This window comes from Microtus oregoni, unplaced genomic scaffold (assembly GCF_018167655.1).
Source record: "Microtus oregoni isolate MIOR12 unplaced genomic scaffold, Mior012 000054F_ref0000373, whole genome shotgun sequence".
NCBI classification, from domain to species: Eukaryota; Metazoa; Chordata; class Mammalia; order Rodentia; family Cricetidae; genus Microtus; species Microtus oregoni.
The window spans coordinates 6,126,122-6,148,337 of NW_024543830.1; the positions used below are offsets into that span (position 1 = coordinate 6,126,122).

General features: G+C 45.9%; 1 protein-coding gene across 1 annotated transcript; it reads left to right on the plus strand.

Moving 5' to 3' along the window:
- Positions 1-673: 673 nt before the first annotated feature.
- Positions 674-21,843, plus strand: Hmgcs2 (3-hydroxy-3-methylglutaryl-CoA synthase 2). Its single transcript, XM_041638255.1, has 10 exons — positions 674-840; positions 10,774-11,228; positions 15,831-15,956; positions 16,379-16,543; positions 16,832-16,997; positions 17,424-17,594; positions 19,551-19,657; positions 20,050-20,175; positions 20,574-20,685; positions 21,415-21,843. Exons 1-9 carry the CDS (start codon positions 737-739, stop codon positions 20,678-20,680), a joined length of 1,527 nt encoding a protein of 508 aa, XP_041494189.1. The 5' UTR covers positions 674-736; the 3' UTR covers positions 20,681-20,685; positions 21,415-21,843.
- The last annotated feature ends 373 nt before the right edge of the window (positions 21,844-22,216 follow it).

Consider the following 22,216-nt stretch of genomic DNA (forward strand, 5'->3'; position numbering starts at 1 on the left):
CTGGACTTCAAGACAATCTCCTTTCGAGGGAACCTGAAGCTCTCCTGCAGCACCAGCTGCAGCCCTCTTGACAACCATGTAGAACTGTGTGATCATGTGGCGATATGTAATACGATATGATAAGCAGTAAAGATAAGAAGAAAATAGGCGGCTCCACGGATCAAAGCCAGCCAGCCCCTCACATGTGAGACAACACCTACTCTCAGCTGCTGGAAAGGCCGGTATTAAAAGATTTTACCTGTAATCACAGCACTTGTGGGAGGCTGAGGAAGGAAGACTGATTTATAGTTCAAGGCCAGCCTGGGCTACTTAGGAAGAACAGGACTCAAAAAAAAAAAAAAAAGATAAAAAAAAGAAAAGAAAAAAGTCACTCAGCAGGGGAGTGAGGGGCAGATGTGGGGGGGACAGTTGGGGTGACTGTTAGTTAGGATCATGCTTCCATCTGTTTCCATGGCTGGGCAGATATAAGGCTGACGACCAAGGACGCCTCAGAGCCAGCCAGCCAGAAAGCAGCCAGGAGCAGGGCAGCTATGTACATGTTAGAGATGATGTTTTCCTTTGACTTGGTTCTGAGACCTTTGGCCCAGTTTTCCCGAAGCAGGCAGAGGCCTCGATAAGCTGAGGCGGAGCTTCCGGAGGCTGGAGTCCTGGAGACTTATAAAGCCCAGCCCACAAGTGCTGGGCATCTCTCCCAAGGTCCCCGGACTGCTACTGGCTCTCTGCTGATACCCAAGAGATGCAGCGGCTTTTGGCTCCAGCCAGGAGGGTCCTCCAAGTGAGAAGAGTGTTGCAGGAAGCTTCGCTCACACCTGCTCACCCGCTCTCAGCAGCCCAGCAGAGGTGAGTCGCCTGCGTTGAGGGTCAGACAAGCAGGCAGAGGACCTGTCGGAGAAAAGTCACTAGAATCCCGGGCAAAAGCTGGTGAGGCTTGCACTGAGCCCTAAACACACAAGTTGGCTTCAAATGAGCTCTGTTGCCTCTGTACTAGACAGCGCTTGCCAGCTGTTGAGCTGGAAGTATCCAAACCAAAGTCTCTGATGCAGGTTGTTTAGGAAAAACAGCATCCTTTCCTCTGCCAGCTGCACAGGGATCCCGCGGCTGCAACTGGATCCCCCAACTGCAACCAGATCCCACAGCTGCAACCTTAGTTCAACTGCTCACTTTAGCTCAGGGCAGCAAGACCTAAAACGTACCAAAAAGAGGAAGCTGTGTTTCTCCATGCTTCAGTTTTATGAGATGAAATATAGAAGGTGGGTGTGTGTGTGGGGGGGTGGGGATGTGCATGTCCTTATGCAAGAACACTCATGCCTCGATTCTTTGTAAACACCCTTTAGTCTGGTCCAAGTACTTGTGGTTGCCCAGAACTAACGGGATACAGCTGTGCTTCGTGCTTTGGGTTCCCAGCTGCCCCTGAATTATTTTCTCCTTTGCTCACTGCCCACTGAGATCATAGTCCCAAGGCTTCCCTTCACTTACACTCATGAACACGAAATATTTGGGAAAGCCCTTTGCTCTTGTGTCTTCCCTTGCCTGCTCTCCAGGAAGCCTGGTATAGGTGTGGAGGAGAGGGGACAGACAATGCCCTTCACCTTTTTTCTTTTCTTTATGACTCAGCCATCATCTCCACTCTCCCACCCCTTGCAAAACTACTGGATTTCAATAGAATATTCCAGTTCAGAATCTAGCTTGTTTCTGCATGAGGAAGTGGTAGACATGATTTACTAATTTCAGGTCTGAACAATGGTGATCATTCCATGCCCCCCCCCCACTTTTTGAGAAAGGATCTCTCTATGTGGCCTTGACTGACCTAAAAACTCACTATGTAAACCTTGACTGATCTAGAACTCAATATGTAGAAGAGGCTGGTCTTGAACTCATGCAGATACATCTTCCCGTGCCTCCAGAGCACTGGGATTATAGGTGTGTGCCACCAGCCACCACACCTGGCACAGACTTTCCCTAAGCAACAGTGGACCACTACCCAAGCCTCCTTCCTCATCAACGCTCTGTGGCTTCCTTGGTTCATGCTCTGGAATCCTTGTTCACATTTCCCTTTTGGTGGCCTCATGGTTAACCCCAGTGCTGGCTGCCTGAACTACTAATGCCTTTGTAGGTCATCTTTGCTGTAGCTCACCTCTAATCCAACCAGCATCGGTTTTAAGTCCACCCCAGAATAATCGCCACCCCCAGCATCCGCTTCCCTGCCCTGATATTAAACGCCCAGGTCTTCATGTTTCTCACTCATAACCACTACACACCCTCCTCTGTGAAGGCTTCCTAGCCTGCTCACACAGCCCCACTGTGGCCACTGCCCTTTCACCCCCTCCAGTCCTTCACTGACAAAACGCCACTCATCTGTCACTGACCTTGGGAGCTGTGAGGTAGCTCCTCGGGTAAAGGTGCCAAATCAGAGGACTTAAGTTCAGTCCCCGGAATGTTCATGGCAGAAGAAGAGAACAAACTCCCGAAATTTGTCTTTGGACTCTCACACATGTGCTGTGGCACATGTAACACCCCCCCCACACACACAACATTTGAAAAACGTAAACAAAGGAAACAAGGTTGACCTCAGATTTAGCTTCTTCCATGAAGCTTTTCTTATTTTGCCTCTCCAGAGAATCTCTAATTCCCTTGCCCTACATGATATTTCCTGTATCCCTTTCATGGTCCTCATCCCCCTCGAGTCTTGGCAACTGAACTACAGCCATGCTCCTTCCTGCCATGTCCTCTTCTCTGTGTAACGCCTTCAAACAACACCACCCTTCTCTGCACAATGGGTGCTGACCATGGATGCCGACCATGGGTGCCGAGCATGGGATAGTTAGCTGTGAACCCACAGGGAAGCAGGAAGGATGAAGTGAATTAGAGCTTGGTGCGGATTCTTGTGTTAGGCAGCAAGAACAAGCAACTTTAAATTCAACGCAGTTATCATCCTTGGAGAAAGCACAGGATGGGGACTCTTAACCAAGTGCCCGGATGCTCCTGGAAGCCTTTGTGCAGTACTTTAATCTCCAAGACCCTGAAATCCACGTCCAGAAAAACCTCTTCCAAGAAGATAAGGATAGTTCCTAGTTCTCTGAACTCCCTGGATCTTGTCTTTATGAGAAGCGAGGCAGGCAGTCAGCCCAGATAAGGCAGAAAAGAGACACGAACCTGAAGGGAAAGTAGCCACGCTGGCAGCACCAAACACTAGCTAACCATTAGCTCTTGGTCCTGGGGACGCTCCCCCATAAATATTTGAAAGTTCAAACTCCAGTTATTTGGAGGGCACCAAATAATTAAGTTAGCTCCTGCCCTCTTCCTGTCAGAGACCAATGAAGGGAATCGCTCTGCTTTGGTATCTCTTGACTGTAGGATGCTCTTTTGTCTCACTGGGGTCCTTAAAAGTGACTCCTTGTGGGAGAATTTGGGGACCACAGAGGTGCAGGTAGGGAGGAGCACTCAATAAGAGTCAGAGCCTCTGTGGTACAGAGAAAGCTTTGTAAGCCAGGTGCCCAAGGCGACAACTAGACAGTATTCCTAACACTGGGGAATCACTTCACTGGAGTTTATAGTGAAGAAGGGCACTGGCTTCAGATCCTGTAGGAAGGGCGCTTGCAGCTCAGAAGGGAAACTGCACATTTTCACCAGAGGAGGGACACAGGAAAGAAAAAAAAAATCTCTCCTCCCTCTTCTACTGACCCCCCACCCCCATTCTCTCTGATCTCAATTTAAATTGCACTTTTGATCCTCAGTGCTCCCACGGGTTGGCCTGCTCCACTCCACAAGGAGCTATAAAATGTCTGCCCCTCTGTGGGCACAAAGGGTGTCTGCCTTAGTCTCTGGTAAGTCAGCTTTGCGTGGGGAGTGTCTGATGAATACTGAAAAGTCCCAATCAGAAGAAAACAGACAGACTGGAAGTTAGGGAAAAACTTCCTTTACAAGTAGGAAAATAACCTGGGTGTACTGGCCCACATTTGCAACCTCAGCACTCCAGAGGCTGAGGCAAGAAGGTCATGAGTTCAAGGCCAGCTTGGGCTACGTGGTGAGACTTTGTCTCAAAACAAAACAAACACAGCAACAAGTGGGAAAAGAATCTGTGTGTTCATGTGTGGTAGAAAAGAGGAGAGAGGAAGACAGCGAGAGAGGTACACTGTAAAGACCGTCAAGGTTTCTAGATTATTCCAAGAGCTTTTACCATATGTGAAAATAAAACATCAGGATCACAACAGCTCGAATGGATGGAGACGGTAACAGAGCCGACCTCAGAATGGGATTGCGCCTTTCTCCAGGTAGTTGGGTGTACTATTTTTAATAGGTACACAATAACTGTTCATACTTACAGGGGTGGTGTGACATTTAAGCATTCATGTGCGCACGCGCACACATACACACACACACACACACACACACACACACACACACACACACAATCTTGCAATGACCAGATCAGGGCAATTGACTTATTTATCTTTACAGACTTTTACTATCTCTTTGTGTTGTGAGCATTCAAAATCTTCCCTACTTACTACTTTGAAATAATTAATTACTGTCAATCATAATGATCCTGCTTGTATCATAGGGCATTCAAAATTACTTCTGGGACTGGAGAGATGGTTCAGTGGTTAAGAGCACTGGCTGCTCTTCCAGAGGCTCAGGCTACAATTCCCAGCATCCACATGGCAGCTCACAGCTGCCTGTAACTTCAGTTCCAGTTCCAGTGACTTCAATACCCTCATACAGACATATATATAGGCAAAACACCAATGCACATAAAATACAAATAAATAAATTATTTTTTGTTTGTTTGTTTGTTTGTTTTTTTGAGACAGGGTTTCTCTGTGGCTTTGGAGCCTGTCCTGGAACTAGCTCTGTAGACCAGGCTGGTCTCGAACTCACAGAGATCCGCCTGCCTCTGCCTCCCGAGTGCTGGGATTAAAGGCGTGTGCCACCATCGCCCGGCTATAAATAAATTATTTTAAAAAAAGAAAGTTACTTCTGGGTGAGGATGTGGTTCAGTGAGTTTGCCTCAAATGTCCCATATTTATGTCCCAGCACCATGGAATAAATCAAAACAAAAACTGAAACTTATTTCTCCCATGCAGCTGCACCCCTGTGCACGGCAGCCATGCTCTCCCTGCCTCTCCTTTTCCTTACCCTGCCCCAGGCTTTTGTATCAGTGTTCTAGTCTCTACTGCTTTGAGGCTGGTGTCTTAGCTACCACCTGTGAGCAAGAACATGCACTATTTGACTTTCTCTGCCAAATGTATGTCCCATCCATGTCACTGCAGCAGCAGAATTTAATCTTCATGGCTTAATCATATTCCAGCATGCATATATGTTTGTGTGCACGTTCATCTGTCAGCAGACAGCACAAAGGATTCTCTATTGTGGTTCTTGTCAATAGTTATGCAATAAGTGTGCAAGTGTCTAGTGTGTGTGACATGAAAGATGTTTGTTCAGTTCAGTTTCTTTGGGTATGTACCTGGTATTAAGATTCTTGTTGTTGGGGGAGCCTTACTAGACCTGGATAGAGATGGGCGGTCCTTGGGCTTCCCACAGGTCAGGGAACCCTGATTGCTCTTCGAGCTGATGAGGGAGGGAAACTTGATCGGGGGAGGGGGAGGGAAATGGGAGGTGGTGGCGGGGAAGAGGCATAAATCCTTAATAAATAAATAAATTTAAAAAAGAAAAAAAAAGATTCTTGGATCAGGTGGTAGTTCTCTTCTGTGTTTTGGTTGTAAAACTGTACAGTTTCTGTGTGGCTGTATCAATTCACACTCCCATCATCTCTGTATGAAAGGTTTTTCTTTTTAAAAAAAATTGTGTGTGCGTGTAAGACACACGAGAAGGTGTGTGTACCATGGCACACATGTGGAGGTCCGAAGGCAACTCCCAGGGCTTGGCCTGTGGGTTACTGCCGAGACTGAGCACAGCCTGTCTTCACGGGAGAGGCAGAAAGGCACCTTCCCCCACCCACCGAGCCATCTCGCCCGCCCTGAGAGTTTCCTTTCTCTGCAGCCCTCCCTGCATTGGCTGCTCATTTCCTTATAGAGCCATTTTCACTGCGGCGAGGCTCCATCTTGGACCTTTGCTCTGCATCTCCTTGCTGAGGTGTGATGTTGCGTGTGTTTGCACCTGTTTTCTAGCTGTACATCCTTTCTCGAAAAATGTGACTCAGGTGTTGGCCTATTTAAAAACAGAAATATTTGGATTTTTGTTGTCAGGTTGTTTCAGTCCCTGATATGTCCCGAGAGTTGCACCCTTCAAATGAACAGATTGCAAGGATTCCCTCCCATAGGAGGTTGTCTTTAGTCTCATATCATTCCTTGTGCTGTTCAGAAGCATGTTCCATTTTAAATAATCACATTTGCCTTGCTCCGGGACAGGGGTTCTTAAAAAGTATTTGAAGGACTAGCGAGATGGCTTGGCAGGTAAAGCTGATATGTCTGATGACCTGAGTTCCATTCCCAAAGCCCACATTGCAGAAGGAGAGGACACTCACAGTTGCCCTTTGATGCCCACACACATACATAAGTCAATACGTAAATAAATAGATAGGTCAGTAATATAAAAGCAGGGAAAGTGAAGGGAAGGATCATGAATTTGAGTTTGATCTAAGCAACCTAGTGACTCCAGTCCAGGCTCCATAGTGAAATCACGTCTCAAACAAATCAAATCAAAACAAGACGAATCTTTACCCACCTAGATTAGCATGTGTCCTGCATTTTCTTCCAGTAGATTTATGATTCAGGACTCTCACCCATTTTCAATTTATTTTTGTATGGAGAAAGTCAGGGCTCAGTTCTACTGTGGGTAGATAGCTCGCTTTCTCAGCAGCACTCATGGAGAAGTTCATTTCTTCAAGGTGTATTCTTGACACCTTGGCAAAAACTCAGCTGGCTAGGAAAGTGTGGGTTTATTGATTCTGAGTTCTTTACTCTGCTCTGTTGGTCTATGTGTCTGTTTTTATTTCAGGGCTGTGTAGTTTGAACTATTATATCTTTTTAGTGTGTGGTTGTTGCTTTGTTTGAGAAGGGTTCTGCTATATAAGAACTGGCCGACCTGAACCTTGCTCGGTAGCCTAGGCTGGGTTCCTACACACAACCTCCTGTCTCAGCTGCCCATGTACTTGGATGGTGGATGTGCACTTCAATGCCCAGGTTTGTACCTTTTGAAGTCAAGTCTCCTAACACCTAACACCTTTGTTCATGTATATACAGATATATACATATATATAGTAGGAGTATTCTTTTTTCTTTTTTAAACATTTGTGAGTGTGTGAGTTTAAATGCTCACATGTACATGTGTGAACACATGTGTGTGTGCATGTGCATGCACGCACACACTCGCACGTACCTTATAAAGAGGTCAGAGGTCAACACTGGGTGTCTTCCACACTCTCCATTTCAGTTTTGGAGACAGCATCATTCCCTGAACATGGAGCTTTCTGATTGACTAGACTAACTGGATCATGGGCCCCAGTGCTGCTCCCGTACTCAACATGCTTAATTAATTGATTAATTAAGCTAACGGCCTATCAGGGTGATTTATTATTTCAAGGACTACTATTTCATTGTTCCTTTCATTGCTTTATTTTCTAGTTTGTTTATTTCTGCTCTGCTGCTTGTTATTTCTTTCCTTCTAGTACGTTTGAGTTGGTTCTTACTTTTCTTGTTCCTTGTATTGCATCATTAAGTTGTTTATTGCATTGCATCATTAAGTTGTTTATTCGTAATCTATTTGTTTGGCACAGACATGTTGCCATATGCTTCCTTCCAAGGGTTGGTTTTGCTGTGTCTCGCGGGCTTTGGAATGTAACAGTTTCACCTGCATTGAGATTGTTGTCCAGAAACAGCAGCTGTTGGTGGAATGTGCTGCCAACGTGTTTCATTCGCTTGGTCTACAGCCCAGGTGAACTCTATTGTTCCTTTGTTGACTGTCTGTCTCAATGATCTATCTTATCTATTGATGAAAGTGGTGGTGGTAAAATTCCAAGTTATATATTAGGATCTGTTTTTCCAGTTCTATCTGATGTCTTGCTTTATAGAATCCATGCCCCTGCACTGAATGTATATGTATTTACAAGTATTTCCTCTTGCTGACTTTATCTATTATTTATTTATTTATTTATCTATTTATTCCTCTTGCTGTCCATTTATTATTAGACAGCAACCTTCTTCATCTCTTTCTGTAGACTTTATTACAGTCTATCTTATCTGACATGAGCATAAGTACTCCTGTTAGCATTGGGGGTTCTTCTTATGTATCTTCTCCATCCTGGCACTATTGGCTTATGTGTATCTTCAGTAGTAATAAGTTTACTGTAGAGAGTGTATCAATAGGACTTGGTTGTAGTCCAAAGCCAATTTATATCTTTTAGATGGGATATTGGAGTGTCTTTTATTTTTTTTATACATGTTTTGCTGGTCATTTGTATGGCCTGTGATCCTTCCTTTTCTTGTTCATCAATGTGGTTTGATGGTTTTCTATTCTGATAGATTTCTCTTTCTCCTTTTACATATATCCACTCTGCTATTGTGTTCTACATTTTCAGATGTCTTCATAGTTTGGTCATTTTTTGTCACCTCAGTATAGAATTTCCATAAACGTTCTTTTAGAAGTTATTGGTCAGTGATGAATTCCCTGCTTTTTCTTATCTTGCTAAGACTTCATTTCTTCATCTCTGAAGAATAGCTTTGCTGCATATAATATTCTTGGTTGGCAGTTCTTTTCTTTCAGAACTTTGAATATCACCCCATTCTCTACAATCCTGAATGGTATCTGCTGTTGATCTAATGGACAGTTCTTTATATATAACTTGAGTTATTTCTTTTGTTGTTTTGGAATTTCTATCTTACACTTTTCTATTTATTTATTTACTATGTGCGTACACATGTATATGTGTATGCTATGGCCGTGTCTGTGCCGCAGTGTGTGGAGATTAGAGGACAGTCTGAAGGAGTTGTTTCTCTCCTTCCACTATGTAGATCCTAGGTCTTGAATTCAGGTCACTGGGTTGACAGCAAGTGTTCCTACTTGCTGAGCCACTTTGGCAGGCCTGTCTTAACTCAGCTGTGCTTTGCTAAGTCTCATAGGCTTCCTTTATGCATTTTCATCTCTTCTTTTTTTCATTGGATTAATTTTTAAAAAGCATGCCTTCTTTATGCTCAGAAGCTGTCTCTTTTGCCTACTCAGTTGTATTTTTATGACAGTTATTACTATTCTCCGAGCTGAAGAACATAATAACTGCCACTCCCTATGACCAAGCGTTCAAATATATGAGCCTATGTGGGCAATTCTTATTCAAACCACCACCCCTGCAATCCCAATACCTAGGAGGTAGAGTCAGGAGAATCCAGAAAAACTAGCCTGCCTGGCGTAAAGTGAGAGACCCTGACTCACAAATCTCAAATCCAAAACAACAACAAAAGACACACATGTAAACAAAACAAAACAAGCTCTTAGAAGTTAAAATAATAAACAGAAGCCGGGCGGTGGTGGCGCACGCCTTTAATCCCAGCACTCGGGAGGCAGAGGCAGGCGGATCTCAGTGAGTTCGAGACCAGCCTGGTCTACAAGAGCTAGTTCCAGGACAGGCTCCAAAGCCACAGAGAAACCCTGTCTCAAAAAACCAAAATAATAATAATAATAATAATAATAATAATAATAATAAACAGAGAAAAGGTATAAAGGCTTTTGTATTTGTTACTCTTCCTTTTGCTATGACAGGATATCCTAACAGAAGCAACTTAAGGGAGGAAGCAGTTATTTTGGTTCACATTTTTAGGGTTCAGTTTATCATGGTGGGGAGATCACAGTGACAGGAGCTTGAGACAGTCAGGAGTCAGAGGACACGGAGTAGTTACGCTCAGCTTGCTTCTTCCTCTTCATACAGCCTAGGACCCAACCCAGGGTGAAGTGCCACACTCCTCCAGGGTGGGCTGTTGGAGCCTGCTCCAACAAAGGCAGCTAGGGTACATGGAAGTGGTGTGAGGTTGAGGAAATGGCAGATTGAAAGAAATTGAGACAGAAAACATAGGATAGATTTGGGAGGTTGGTTTGATAAATACCAACCAGCCCAGAGTTTATTTTAGAACTTGCTCTTACACCAGTTAAAGGCAGAAGGCAGAACAAAGAGCGGTACAGTCAGTCAACCCCCCCACACCCTACCCCCACCCCCGCGCACTGTCCTTAGAGAAAGCTCACGCAGTTTTTTATCTGGACGTGCCTTGGGCTGGTACTTACCAGCCTGTGTCTTGTTAGATAATGTGTTCCTTTTTATGGGCAAAATGCTCTTTCCCATGGGCTTAATCAAAATGTTTTTTACAGTTCTCAAGGAGAGTGAAACAAGCAAGCTTGAACTCAATGACTTATAAGTCAGAAATAGACTCCAGATGGAAACTGAGTCACATGTGGGTTACTACAGTGGGCCTTCCCATCTCAATTAAACCATCAAGATAATCCCTCATAGGCAGGCCTGAAAGCTAACCTACTCTCAAAGATGGAGGCTTGTCTCCTAGGCAATCCCAGATCCTAAGGACTTGATCATCAACACTGACGTTACACTCTGGGAGTCTAGACTGCCATTCAAAGAGCGTGGAATGTGATTAGGATTTAGGATAAGTTAAAGGATGAAAGGGTCAAGTCAACAGATACAACTACTAAATTTTCACTCCCTTGCTAACACAGCTTTAAAACATACCAAAACATGAATGAAATAATTACCCCATTGCTTTCGCGGCAACTGTCGAAAGGCCATTAGTGGATTTACAGCTGTTATTTTAACCACAGGTTTTTCACAATCCCTCCTGCTCCCCTGGCTAAAACAGACACTTGGCCGAAAGACGTGGGCATCCTTGCCCTGGAGGTCTACTTTCCAGCCCAATACGTGGACCAGACTGACCTGGAGAAGTTCAACAATGTGGAAGCAGGGAAGTACACAGTGGGCTTGGGCCAGACCCGAATGGGCTTCTGCTCGGTCCAGGAGGACATCAACTCCCTGTGTCTGACAGTGGTGCAGAGGCTGATGGAGCGCACGAAGCTGCCGTGGGATGCTGTGGGCCGCCTGGAAGTGGGCACGGAGACCATCATTGACAAATCCAAGGCTGTGAAGACAGTGCTCATGGAACTCTTCCAGGATTCAGGCAACACTGACATCGAAGGCATAGATACCACCAACGCCTGCTATGGTGGTACTGCCTCCCTTTTCAATGCTGCCAACTGGATGGAGTCCAGCTACTGGGATGGTATGTGTTTCTGGGACATTACAGAAGTTGGGTTCTTAGAGTAGAGGCTGAACGCTATGTTCTGCTTGTTAGCTCTCCAGAGGGCTTTATCCTGGGAAGGAAGGGAAAGGCAATTTATTTCTACAGCTGCTGCTATTGCCCAACAAAAACAGTGAGAACAACCAGGTAGATGTTCACGCGGCGGTTCATTTATTCTGTGCATTATCCCGTGGCGTGAGTCCTGTACCTGATCATAGAGGAGAAAATGAAATGATTGGTGTCTTACTGTTTCAGTTGCTTGTCTCGTGTCTGAGTTTCAGAGATTTTAGCTAATTGCCATCATGGCAGGAAGCACGGCAGCATGCAAACAGACATGGTGCTGCAGTTTAGCTGAGAGTTCTCCATCCAGATCTATAGGCAAGAAGAGACTTGGGGCTTAGCTGGAGCTTTTGTAACCTCAAAGTTCACCCCCAAAGACTCTCTCCTCCCAAAAGGTCATATCTCCTAATCCTTTCAAATAGTGCCACGCCCTGGTGACTAAGCATGCAAATACATGGACCTATAGGGTCATTCTTAGTCAAACCTACACATTAACCTCCCAGAGCCTCCAAGCTCTTGTTTGCCTTTCTGCCTTTCAGGGCTGAGGGAAGGACTGAATGAAGTACTGACTGGGGTGTGAGGGGCCTTGGCGGTCTCCGTAGTTACTGAGTTCGAAACTAGGCCAAAAAGCACTGAAAAATAAAGTGAATACTAATTACAAAATTAATTTTAAGGTCCTGATGTGGTGATGGGTCCTAGGAAATATACAGCCCAATATTCTTTGCTTTAAGTAAAGAGACCAGGACTGCAGAGAGGGCTCAATGGTTAAAGTACTTGCTTTCAGGGCAAGCACGAGGACTGGAGTTTGGATCCTGGATCCCAAGTTAAAGCTGGGCGAGCGAAAAGAGAATGAGAGTATAAAAATGAGGGGGCTGGCAAGACGACTCTTTAGGTGAGGGTGCTCGCTGCCAAGCCTGGTGATCTGAGTTAGCTCCAGGCTCCACGAGGTGGAAGGAGAGAACTCTATCAAGTTGTCCTTTTATTTCCTTTTGGCGTGACTTTTATAAAGGAAGGAAAATAGATTTTTGAAGAACTTAATCATTAAAAAAAAGTTGGCATTAAAAGGCACACACTGAAATGAACCAGACTCAAAGGCTATTCAACTCAATGGAGTTCTCTGTAGTTAGAAGAGCCACTCGGAACAGCCTCTGTAGATTTTATACTTCCACAGTTGAAAGTATGCTTATGCATGTATCCACCACCAAAACCAGAAACTCCACGAGAGAGTTAGAACTAAAAAAAGAATTTGCTTTGTAACTCATGACCAGCACCTGCCTTCAGTCCTTCTTCATCTGCCGCAGAAAAATCGTTTTGTATGCTGTGAATCTTTTTGCACATTTGTTTGCATATAGACCAATCTTATTAACTAAATTCCACATCTGAGAGAAAACCTGAAAAGGTTTGCATCCCGATAAACCTCTCTACCAATGCAATAATCCAAATCAGACTAAATCAAACCAAATTAGAAAAAGCCCAGGTTTAATGGATGCCAGCGCATCTGGGTTGGCATTCTAGCCCCAGAGAGGAGATGGGGAAGGAAGACTGGGAAACCGCGTGCTAGTTCTCTGTGGGGACAGTTTAAATACCCTGTGGGAGTGGTCTTGAGCAACTCTGGGAGCAACTTTGGCAGGGGGTCACCATTTGGCAGGCTTTCTTGGAGGTGGAGTCTGGACTGAGGCAACTCCCAGGGGAGGGGCTAGGGATGAAACTTTTCACCCAAACATCCCAGACTCTTTGGATTTATTGATGCCAGGGGTTGGGGGTGACACTTTCAATCAAACAAAAACGTGTCTTTTTCTTCCTGAAATTGCGTGGCCTTGCTTAATATTATACATTTTAAGTCCATCCGCTTTCTTGCAAACGTTGTGATTTTGTTTTTCTTTTAGGCTGAACAATGTCCTATTTTATATATAAAAATTTCCTTTATCCACTCAGCTCTTGAGGAATATTAGGATGATTCCTCTTCTTTGCCACAGAGAATAATGCAGCAGTAGACATGGGGTGCAGATACCTCTGTGGAAGGGTGTGGGGTTCTCTGGGTATACGGTCAGGAGCGGAACAGTTAGGTGATATGCTAGTTCTGTGTTTACTTTTTGAGAAATCTCCAAACTTATTCCCACAGCAGCTATATTCATTTGAAGCCCTGCCAATACTGAATAAGAGTTCCTCTCTCTCCGTGATGTCTCCAGCATTTATTGGTAGATTTATTGATGATGGGCATTATGACTGGGGTGCTAAGGTGGCATCTCAAAGCCGACCTGATGGCTAGGAATATCAAACACTTGAAACAACAAGTGGTCACTTGTGCTCCTTTTTCACCTTTTTGAAAAGTGTCTATTCCATTTATGTGCTCAGTTGTGGACTGGGGCTTAATTTCCTTGGTATTTAATTTCGGCATTTTTTTTTTTTTGGTAAATTCTTGATAGTGGCCTACTGTCTGGAGCTTAGCTGGTAAAGACCTTCTTCCAGGCTGTGTGAATATTTTAGGTCATTTTTCTGTTACACAGCTTGTCTTTTTTAAATGAGACTTTTGTAATGAAGGGAAATAGATTTTTTTCTTGGTTATACATATTGTAAATACTCTGGTTTGTCTTTTGATTTTGTCTCTCCCTAGAGATTTGGTTTTTATGGTTAAATTTAAAGGTCTTTTCCTTAATGATATGTAAGTGCTTTTCTATAGTTTTTGAAATTTTCATATTGAGAATGAAAAAAATAGATACATACAAAAATGTTATTTTATTCTCCAGTGGCCCACATGTACAGTGTGAGGGAAAACCCTAATACTTTCTCTTAGGGTTGTTACAAGTAGTGAGAGGAGGCCCTGGGACTTGAAGGAATCTGAGTTGGCCTCCTGGTCCTCAAAACTTCATCCTACAGTTTAATATCTTAAGTTCTGTGGGCCTCGGTTTCTTCCTTCTTTGAGGAGGCCGTGGCTAGGTTGTGACTCAGTGGAAGAGCGCTTGCTTGCCTAGCATGCTCAAAGGCTTGGCTCAACCCGCAGCAGTGCCTGGGGAGAGGGTCTGATTGATATGGCTTAGGAGTCAGTCAGAACAGGGTTTGAGTTTCAAATTCCACATCCCCTAGGTCGGTGGTTCTCAACCTTCCTACGGCTGTGACCCTTTAATACAGTTCCTCATGTTGTGATGACTCCAACATGGTAATTTTTGTTGCTATTTTATAACTGTAATTTTGCTATGCTGTTATGAATCATAATGTAAATATCTGTGTTTTCCAATGGTCTTAGGTGACCCCTGTGAAAGGATCATTCGTTCACAAAGGGGGCATGACCCACAGGTGGAGAACCACGGCATTAGTTGAACACTCCAGATAAGTTTCTTAGGAGGCCGTGTCTTCAGACATGTTAGCCTAGCCTCCTCCCTCCTGATGCCTTGTCCTTCTATGGTTTAGCAGACACATGAATATGTAGGTGCTCTAAGTTGGTTGGTACAAACCTAAACTGTCCCCACACGTGCCAATCAACAGAGCTTTAAGCAACTTTGGAAATGGTATCCTGACCAGACATGGTGGCTCTAATTTGTCATCAGCCACTTCCCGATGCAGGAGGATCTTGAATTTGATCCAACCTGGCGTATGCCATGAGACCATGTCTCCAAAACACTCCAAACAGGTATGGAGAACGAATGGCTGAGCAGTTAAGAGCGCTTGTTATTGCAGAGGACCTGGGTTCAGTTCCCCATTCCCGCATGGAGGCTCACAACTACCCGTAACCACAGTTTCAGAGTGTTCAACCACTTCTTCTGACCTCTATGGGGACCAGACATACACGTGGTGCAGACACATGCATGCAGGCAAAACACTTATACACATAGACTAAATAAATCTAAAAAATAAAGCTTAAACTCTAAAAATAGAAACAAAATTTTGAAAAAAATAAATAATCCTGGGGACCAGCAATATGGTTCGGTGGGTAAAGGGGCTTGCTGCCAAGCCTCATGACCTGCGTTCCTTCGCCAGCACCCATGCAGCGAGGCCTGACTTCACAAGTTTTTCTCTGACTCCCACGTGGTTTTTGTTCTGTCTTCTTGTATGCATGTGAACGTGCATTCACTTAAAAACTACATCGAAAGTCTGGAGGTGGTAGCTCACACCTTTAATCCCAGCACTTGGGAGGCAGAGGCAGGTGGATCACTGTGAACTTGAGGCCAGCCTGGTCTACAAATAGAATGCCAGAACTGTCACACAGAGAAACCCAATCTTGAAAAACCAAAAAAAAGCATAAAAAAGTTTTAAATGTAATATATATATATATATATATATATATATATATATATATAATTCTGAGTGAGTTAGGATTCCATAGTGAGACTGTAGGGGCACTAAGCACTGAATTTATATTTCAAATACAAATGGATTGTGGGTTTTACTAGAGTTTATGTGTACTATTTATCTTTTTTTTTTAAGGTCTGGTTCCATTTATTTCCAGAATACAAAACTGTGCTCGGCACACAGCTGACCTTCTCTACTCCAGGTTTGGCAGTGATGTCTGAAGGTCTGTTTTTGCAGGTCGCTATGCCCTGGTGGTCTGTGGTGATATTGCGGTCTACCCAAATGGTAACGCCCGGCCGACAGGTGGCGCTGGAGCTGTGGCGATGCTGATTGGGCCCAAGGCTCCTCTAGTGCTGGAGCAAGGTTCGTAATTAACATTCCCAAGAGGCTGCAGGTGGTACGGTGGTACGTTCACATCAAAGATCCTAATCCCAAACTGTCGCGTGCACTCCTCAGGGTCGGGGGATGGTGGTGGCTCTCCTCTCAAAGTCTGCTTAAGGGGGAGAGAGAGAAGCCAGAATCTGTGGTTTCATCATGCCTGGGGGTGGTGGGTGGGGCGGACAGTGTATGGAGTGGGCCTGCCAAATGCGGGTTCGGAACCGTAGGGATCCATGGTGAAACTAGCGGTGAAAGACGACATTCAGCCATAAAGTCTGGTTTGGAGAATTCTGGCATAGGCGACAGAACAAAGCCAGGAGTCTCTTTTCTCACTGGTCTCACCCATCCTTTCGGCTTGAGGCAGCCTGTGTGAGAAGCGGTCTCTGAAACCGTCTGTGCCTTTCCAGGGCTGAGGGGAACCCACATGGAGAACGTCTATGACTTCTACAAACCAAACTTGGCCTCAGAATACCCACTGGTGGATGGGAAGCTTTCCATCCAGTGCTACATGCGGGCCTTGGATCGGTGCTACGCAGCCTACCGCAAGAAAATTCAGAACCAGTGGAAGAAAGGTACGGGGCTGGGAGGGCAGAAAGCGGGGCTGCTACTCATGGCCGAGAGTCTTCCTTTACCTTTCCCTGGGGGGAGCACTTTGTAAGGCCTGTGGGACGAGTGAGACAATGTGCGGAGGAATGAATGAGAGAGCCTCCCATGAGTCTGCTGGGAGTGGAACCCACTTCTTAAGGAAGCTGAGCCGCTGGGCATCGTCACATCTGGGAGGGAGGATCTTCCTAGCTGGGAGGGAGGATCTTCCTAGCTCATTGTCACACCGCCTCTCACCTCTTCACCTTCTTTTCTAGCTGGAAATAACCAGTCTTTCACCCTCGACGACGTGCAATATATGATCTTCCACACGCCCTTTTGCAAGATGGTCCAGAAATCCCTGGCTCGGCTGATGTTCAATGACTTCCTGTCATCCAGTGGTAACACACAGAACAACTTATACAAGGGCCTGGAGGCCTTCAGGTGGGTCTTCTTTAAGTGGAAGGCTTGGGAAGTGTGAGCGAGGAGGCTCCCTCGCACCTCGGATGTGGACTTCAGTCCTTCACAAAGCAGAAACGATGCTTTCTTTCAGTAGAGGGAAGGGATGGGGCAGCTGTGCAGGGCTCTCCGTGTATTAGGTGAGGAGAAGATAAAAAGAAAGAACGAAAGCCAAGCAGGGTGTGTGGTTATGGATTTGGTTTCTAGTTTTCTAACAGACTATGGAAGTGTGCATAGATGCCACAATGAAGTGTGTGTAAATGCTGTCTCAGTCGACAGGAATGTGATGTTGAGGTCTACAGACGTTTCAGTTTGTAATAAAAACCATGCACCCCAGAGCTTTCTCGCCTGCCATGTTCCTGGCCTTATTGTCTTGTCTACTCTCATGTGACATCTTGCTCTGCCTCACAGGGGTCTAAAACTGGAAGAAACCTACACCAACAAGGAGGTAGACAAGGCGATTTTGAAGGCCTCCCTGGACATATTCAACAAGAAAACCAAGGCCTCGCTTTACCTGTCCACGAACAATGGGAACATGTACACCTCGTCCCTCTACGGGTGCCTGGCCTCCCTTCTCTCCCAGTGAGTACTGCCCCTCCCACCTGCTGTTTCCCATTTGTAAGCTGATAGCCCAGCCAACACTTGCTCCTTTCCATTGAAACTTTTGGTTTGTTGATAGACTTTTACAATAAAGGGGGTGACAATGGATAGAAAGGTTACAACTTGTCCCAGAGGTGGTTGGGGGGCAGGTTTGCTAGCTGTGTTGAACTTCCCTGGCATGAACATATGTATACTGGGGTATGTGCCAGATTTACCCAGGCAGGAAGAAAATAGAACTTGTGGGGGGTATCTTTATTTCACCAATTTAAAATCTCTATACTTAATACAGCATGGTGGATTGGAGTTATGGACCCCATAACTGGTTCTAGCCTGTTTACCACTTGTCTTGAAAATTAACTTCCTGGACCTGTATGAGCCTTGCTTTCTGTACCTGTGAAATATCTATGTAACTTTCCACAGTTCCTTTTTATCCTTTGGTAATTTCTTACAGTATAAAATGTACTTAGATGTATCCTTCCTCCATCACATACTGCAACTCCTCCTGGACCACCACTTAACTACCCCTTTTATTTTATTTTTATATAACTCACTGAATCCAGTTAGTGCTTCCTATATCGTATGGGTATAGGGTCATCCGCTGGAGCATAAGCAACCTACCAAGGGCCACACCCTGAAGAAACCGACTCCCCTCCCTCAGCAGCCATCAGCTACCAACAGCTCTGCAGTTAGGATGAGGCGGCATGAGCCGTCTCTACCCATGCAGGAATTGTGATGGGCTTGGCCGAATGCAGGCAGCCAGAGTTGCAGCGTGTTCATGAGTGCAAAGGCCCTGACATGTCCAGGAGGCACAATTTTGCCGCAGTCTAACCTGACTTCTGGATCTCACAATCTTTTTCCTCTTTTGTGATTGTCCCTGAGGGGTGTGTGTGTGAGATACAGATGTCTTCCCATCAGTGCCATAGTGACACAAATGTTATTGGAATAACCAACAGCTTTCTAATTGGATTTGAGGTCAGCTCCGTAGGAGGGAACTCATGTCTGGTATTGTAAGCCTGTCCAAGAACCCATGATTGGGTAGGTCTTAGGTCCTACACGAGAACCTACGATTGCTTTGCTAAATAGACATGGTATTGAACATTCTTCTAAATACCTATCCATATGCTCATATGTTAGTACAGCTCTCGTCCCTGCCTCTTTTGGCTGTGGCTAGTGAGCAATACAGAGATTAACAACTGGTCAAAGTATGGAGGATGAACGACTATGGAATGCTTTCCAGTTTTCATGAAAATTGCCTTAAAACATTACGATGCTCAGAAAGCACTCAAAGGCTGTTACCTGTACTGATTTTTTCCTGTTTTGCGGTGTTTATAAGGGAACACTGCATATTATATAGAAAAGATACCTAGAGGTGAACTTGATCAAATTACTGATGGGGGATGCTCAGAAAACTGAGTCAAAGGAATGTGTGCTAGCAAATGCCTGTACTCCCAGAACTGTGGAGACCTGGGGAGGGGGACCGTAGAGATTAAGGTCAGCCTGGGCTACATAGGTAGGTAGGTACACACACACACACACACACACACACAGTCAAACGATTGCAGTTAATTTGTAATCCCAGTGAGTAGATACATAGATCCACAACACACACACACACACACACACACACACACACACACACACAAGCTGAACCATTGTAGTTTGGGAGCCCTAAGGGTTAGTCCACTGGTCTAATCTGCTACACCTGGAAGCCTCTGCCCTCACAGTTCTGCCTTCATGCTTTGGGCTGTGGCCGCTCTCATTTTGGCAAAGCTTCTTCTTGTTCCCACATCTGGATTCCACCAAAGGTCCCTCTTTGTGCAGGGCACGTGGAGCATACTTCTAGCTGCGTGAGGTGGGCAGTGGTGAGATAAGGCTGACACACAGAAGCTTTATGTGAAATGCAGAATACTGATGTGGATTTTTTTTTTTCACTTGCAGACACTCTGCCCAAGAATTGGCTGGCTCCAGGATTGGTGCCTTCTCCTACGGCTCAGGCTTAGCAGCGAGTTTCTTTTCTTTCCGAGTGGCCAAGGATGCCTCTCCAGGTGAGTCTCATCTTGTAGCAGGTACTCCCGAAACGGTGCCTCACCCTGTGCTTCACCCCAGCTGAGGCTGCTGTCTTAACTGAGCTAAACTGGGATTTAGAGCAAAGAAAAGTCCTGTATACGGTGAAATGCCTGCGAGCACTTCCTCCACAGCAGAGCAGACACAAGGAAGCCTGGTAGACAAGGCAAGGGGTCCTGAGGAATGGGCTGGCCACCTAAAGAGAAGCTGATGGCCCTGAAACAGCCAGTGTCAGCTGCCTGTGGTGTGACTGCTGTGACCAAGACCAGGCACCTAAGCACCATAGGGAGGGGGTCAACCCCCAGACCCCGGCTGCCTATTAGCACCAGCGACGATGACAACAGGACGTTTTAATATTGCTTCTGCTTCCCAGGTTCCCCTCTGGAGCAGCTGGTGTCTAGTGTGTCAGATCTACCCAAACGTCTAGACTCCCGGAGGCGCATGTCCCCTGAGGAATTCACAGACATAATGAACCAAAGGGAGCAATTCTTCCACAAGGGTAAGAAAGGGGGCAGGAAGAGAGAAGAGAGCGATTCACCCCAGACAGCACATCAGTGAACTGTACTGGGGGATTCATCAGACCTTCAGGATGTGATGGGCCAGGGTTACAATTTTTATGATGTGCTTATGAGGCGAGACCTTGAGCAACTGAGCCATCTTCACAGACGGTCTCTAACAGCCATGCAGACCTCAAGCACCAGACCCAAAATGGCGGCTCCTCTGGCCCCTCTTCTATATGATTCTACCTTCCATATGGTGTTCTAGGGGTGGTTTACAGCCCCAGCAGCTCAGTCCGGAGTGCTTCCCCTGCATCTGTGGGCATTCCTACTACTCCGCTCTTTGCTGCATGCTTGCATCTCTCTTTCTAAGTCCTGCTTCTTCTTCTGTGTCCCACAGTGAACTTCTCACCACCCGGCGACACAAACAACCTTTTCCCAGGGACTTGGTACCTGGAGCGAGTGGATGAGATGCATCGCCGGAAGTATGCCCGGCGCCCCGTCTAGAGGAGGTGAGTGAGTTTGTCGAGTTCGTAGCCTGAAGGCCTGGGGGCTTCTCTGTAGCAGACGCAGTTCTGAGTCATTAATCGTGTCAGAGACGGTCATAACTTAAGAGGAGTTACAAACTGTGAGCTTCAGGACATGGGTGGGAGGGGTCTCTGTCTTGGAAATCTGAACTGTGAAAGTCAGATCTCTTCGAGTGTCTAAGTCTCCTAGAAGCTTGGTAAGTCAGAGCCCACAGGAGGAAGCAGCCAGCAGCAGCCAGAACTGCAGCATATTGTTCCAAAGCAATGAGAATCAGAACAACAACAACAACAAAAAAAGACAAGAGAGAAGGCAGATCAGCCCTTTCCTTCCTAAGAGCTGGCAGCATCATGCCACAAAGACGGAGCAGGGCTCCTGAGCCGTTTGCACTGAATCAAGAGCACCAAGCTGGACTGATGTGAAGAATTAAGGTTGATATAGCAGGCCATGGAGCCAGAGTTCCGGCCAAGCCACCCTGACCTCTCATCACCAGCAGAGCATGTGACAGGGACCTGCTTGTCCCCCAGTCTCGGCTCCTTAGCACCGGTTGACAGACTCCCCAGGCATGGCGGCTCACAACTGGGAAGACAGCCAGGGTACCAGGATCTCATAGAACAGGGGTGCTTTCATGCATAGCTGTCTCTGGCAGGGGGCAAGGCCTTGGGGCTGGGGAGCCCAGGGTGAGGGGTGACCAAATCTGTTTCTCCTCCCTACAGATCCATACAACAGTTCCTCGGGAATGGATCTGAGCTGCTGCCCAAACAGTGTCTGCATAAATTTCCACCCACGGCTAGCTGTAAATAATGAATAGACACGGTAGCCCCATAGGATCTGCGGTGAAGAGCCACCAGGCTCAGTGGCTCCTTCGTGACTCTCCCTGATGCCACCACTGCCACAGGCTCATGTTGCTGTGGACCAGAGCTCCCCTGTGAAGAATATGGGAGAAAGGGGGACTGCTGACCCCCATGGAAGTGGATCAGTTGTCTTTTCCCACATTCAGACAGCCCCACCATTTGTTACGGCTCGTTATCGGACTTCAATGCTGTTGCATTTTATGCTCATTACTTAAAAGTTTCCCGAGAATGTCTAAATTTTGTATCTTGTCCTGAAATAATGTATGGCAATAAAAATGAGGGAAGAGACGATGCACATTTTCTAGAAGTCAAGAGCTTCGCAGAGAGCAGGGCACGCATCCCTTCACCCCACCCCTTCCACTCAAAGTCTGTCCAATTCCGCCAAGGACTACGGCAGACACCAGGCAAATAAAGTGACATGGAGCTCCCCCTCCCCTGCTCACTTCTCTATCCTACAGACACCATATCCAGGCAGGGCCAGCAGGTGCTTGGTACATCAAACCCCCCTTGGCATATGTGGCCAGTGTTATCTAGACCAAACATAAAAGCCATAAGATTGGTCAGGCATGGTCACACAGATCTTAGCACTTGGGAGGCCAAGTAAGGGTGAGTTCAAGGTCAAAACCGTGGTGTTCCAGGTCATCCAGGCCTGTCCCTTTCCAGG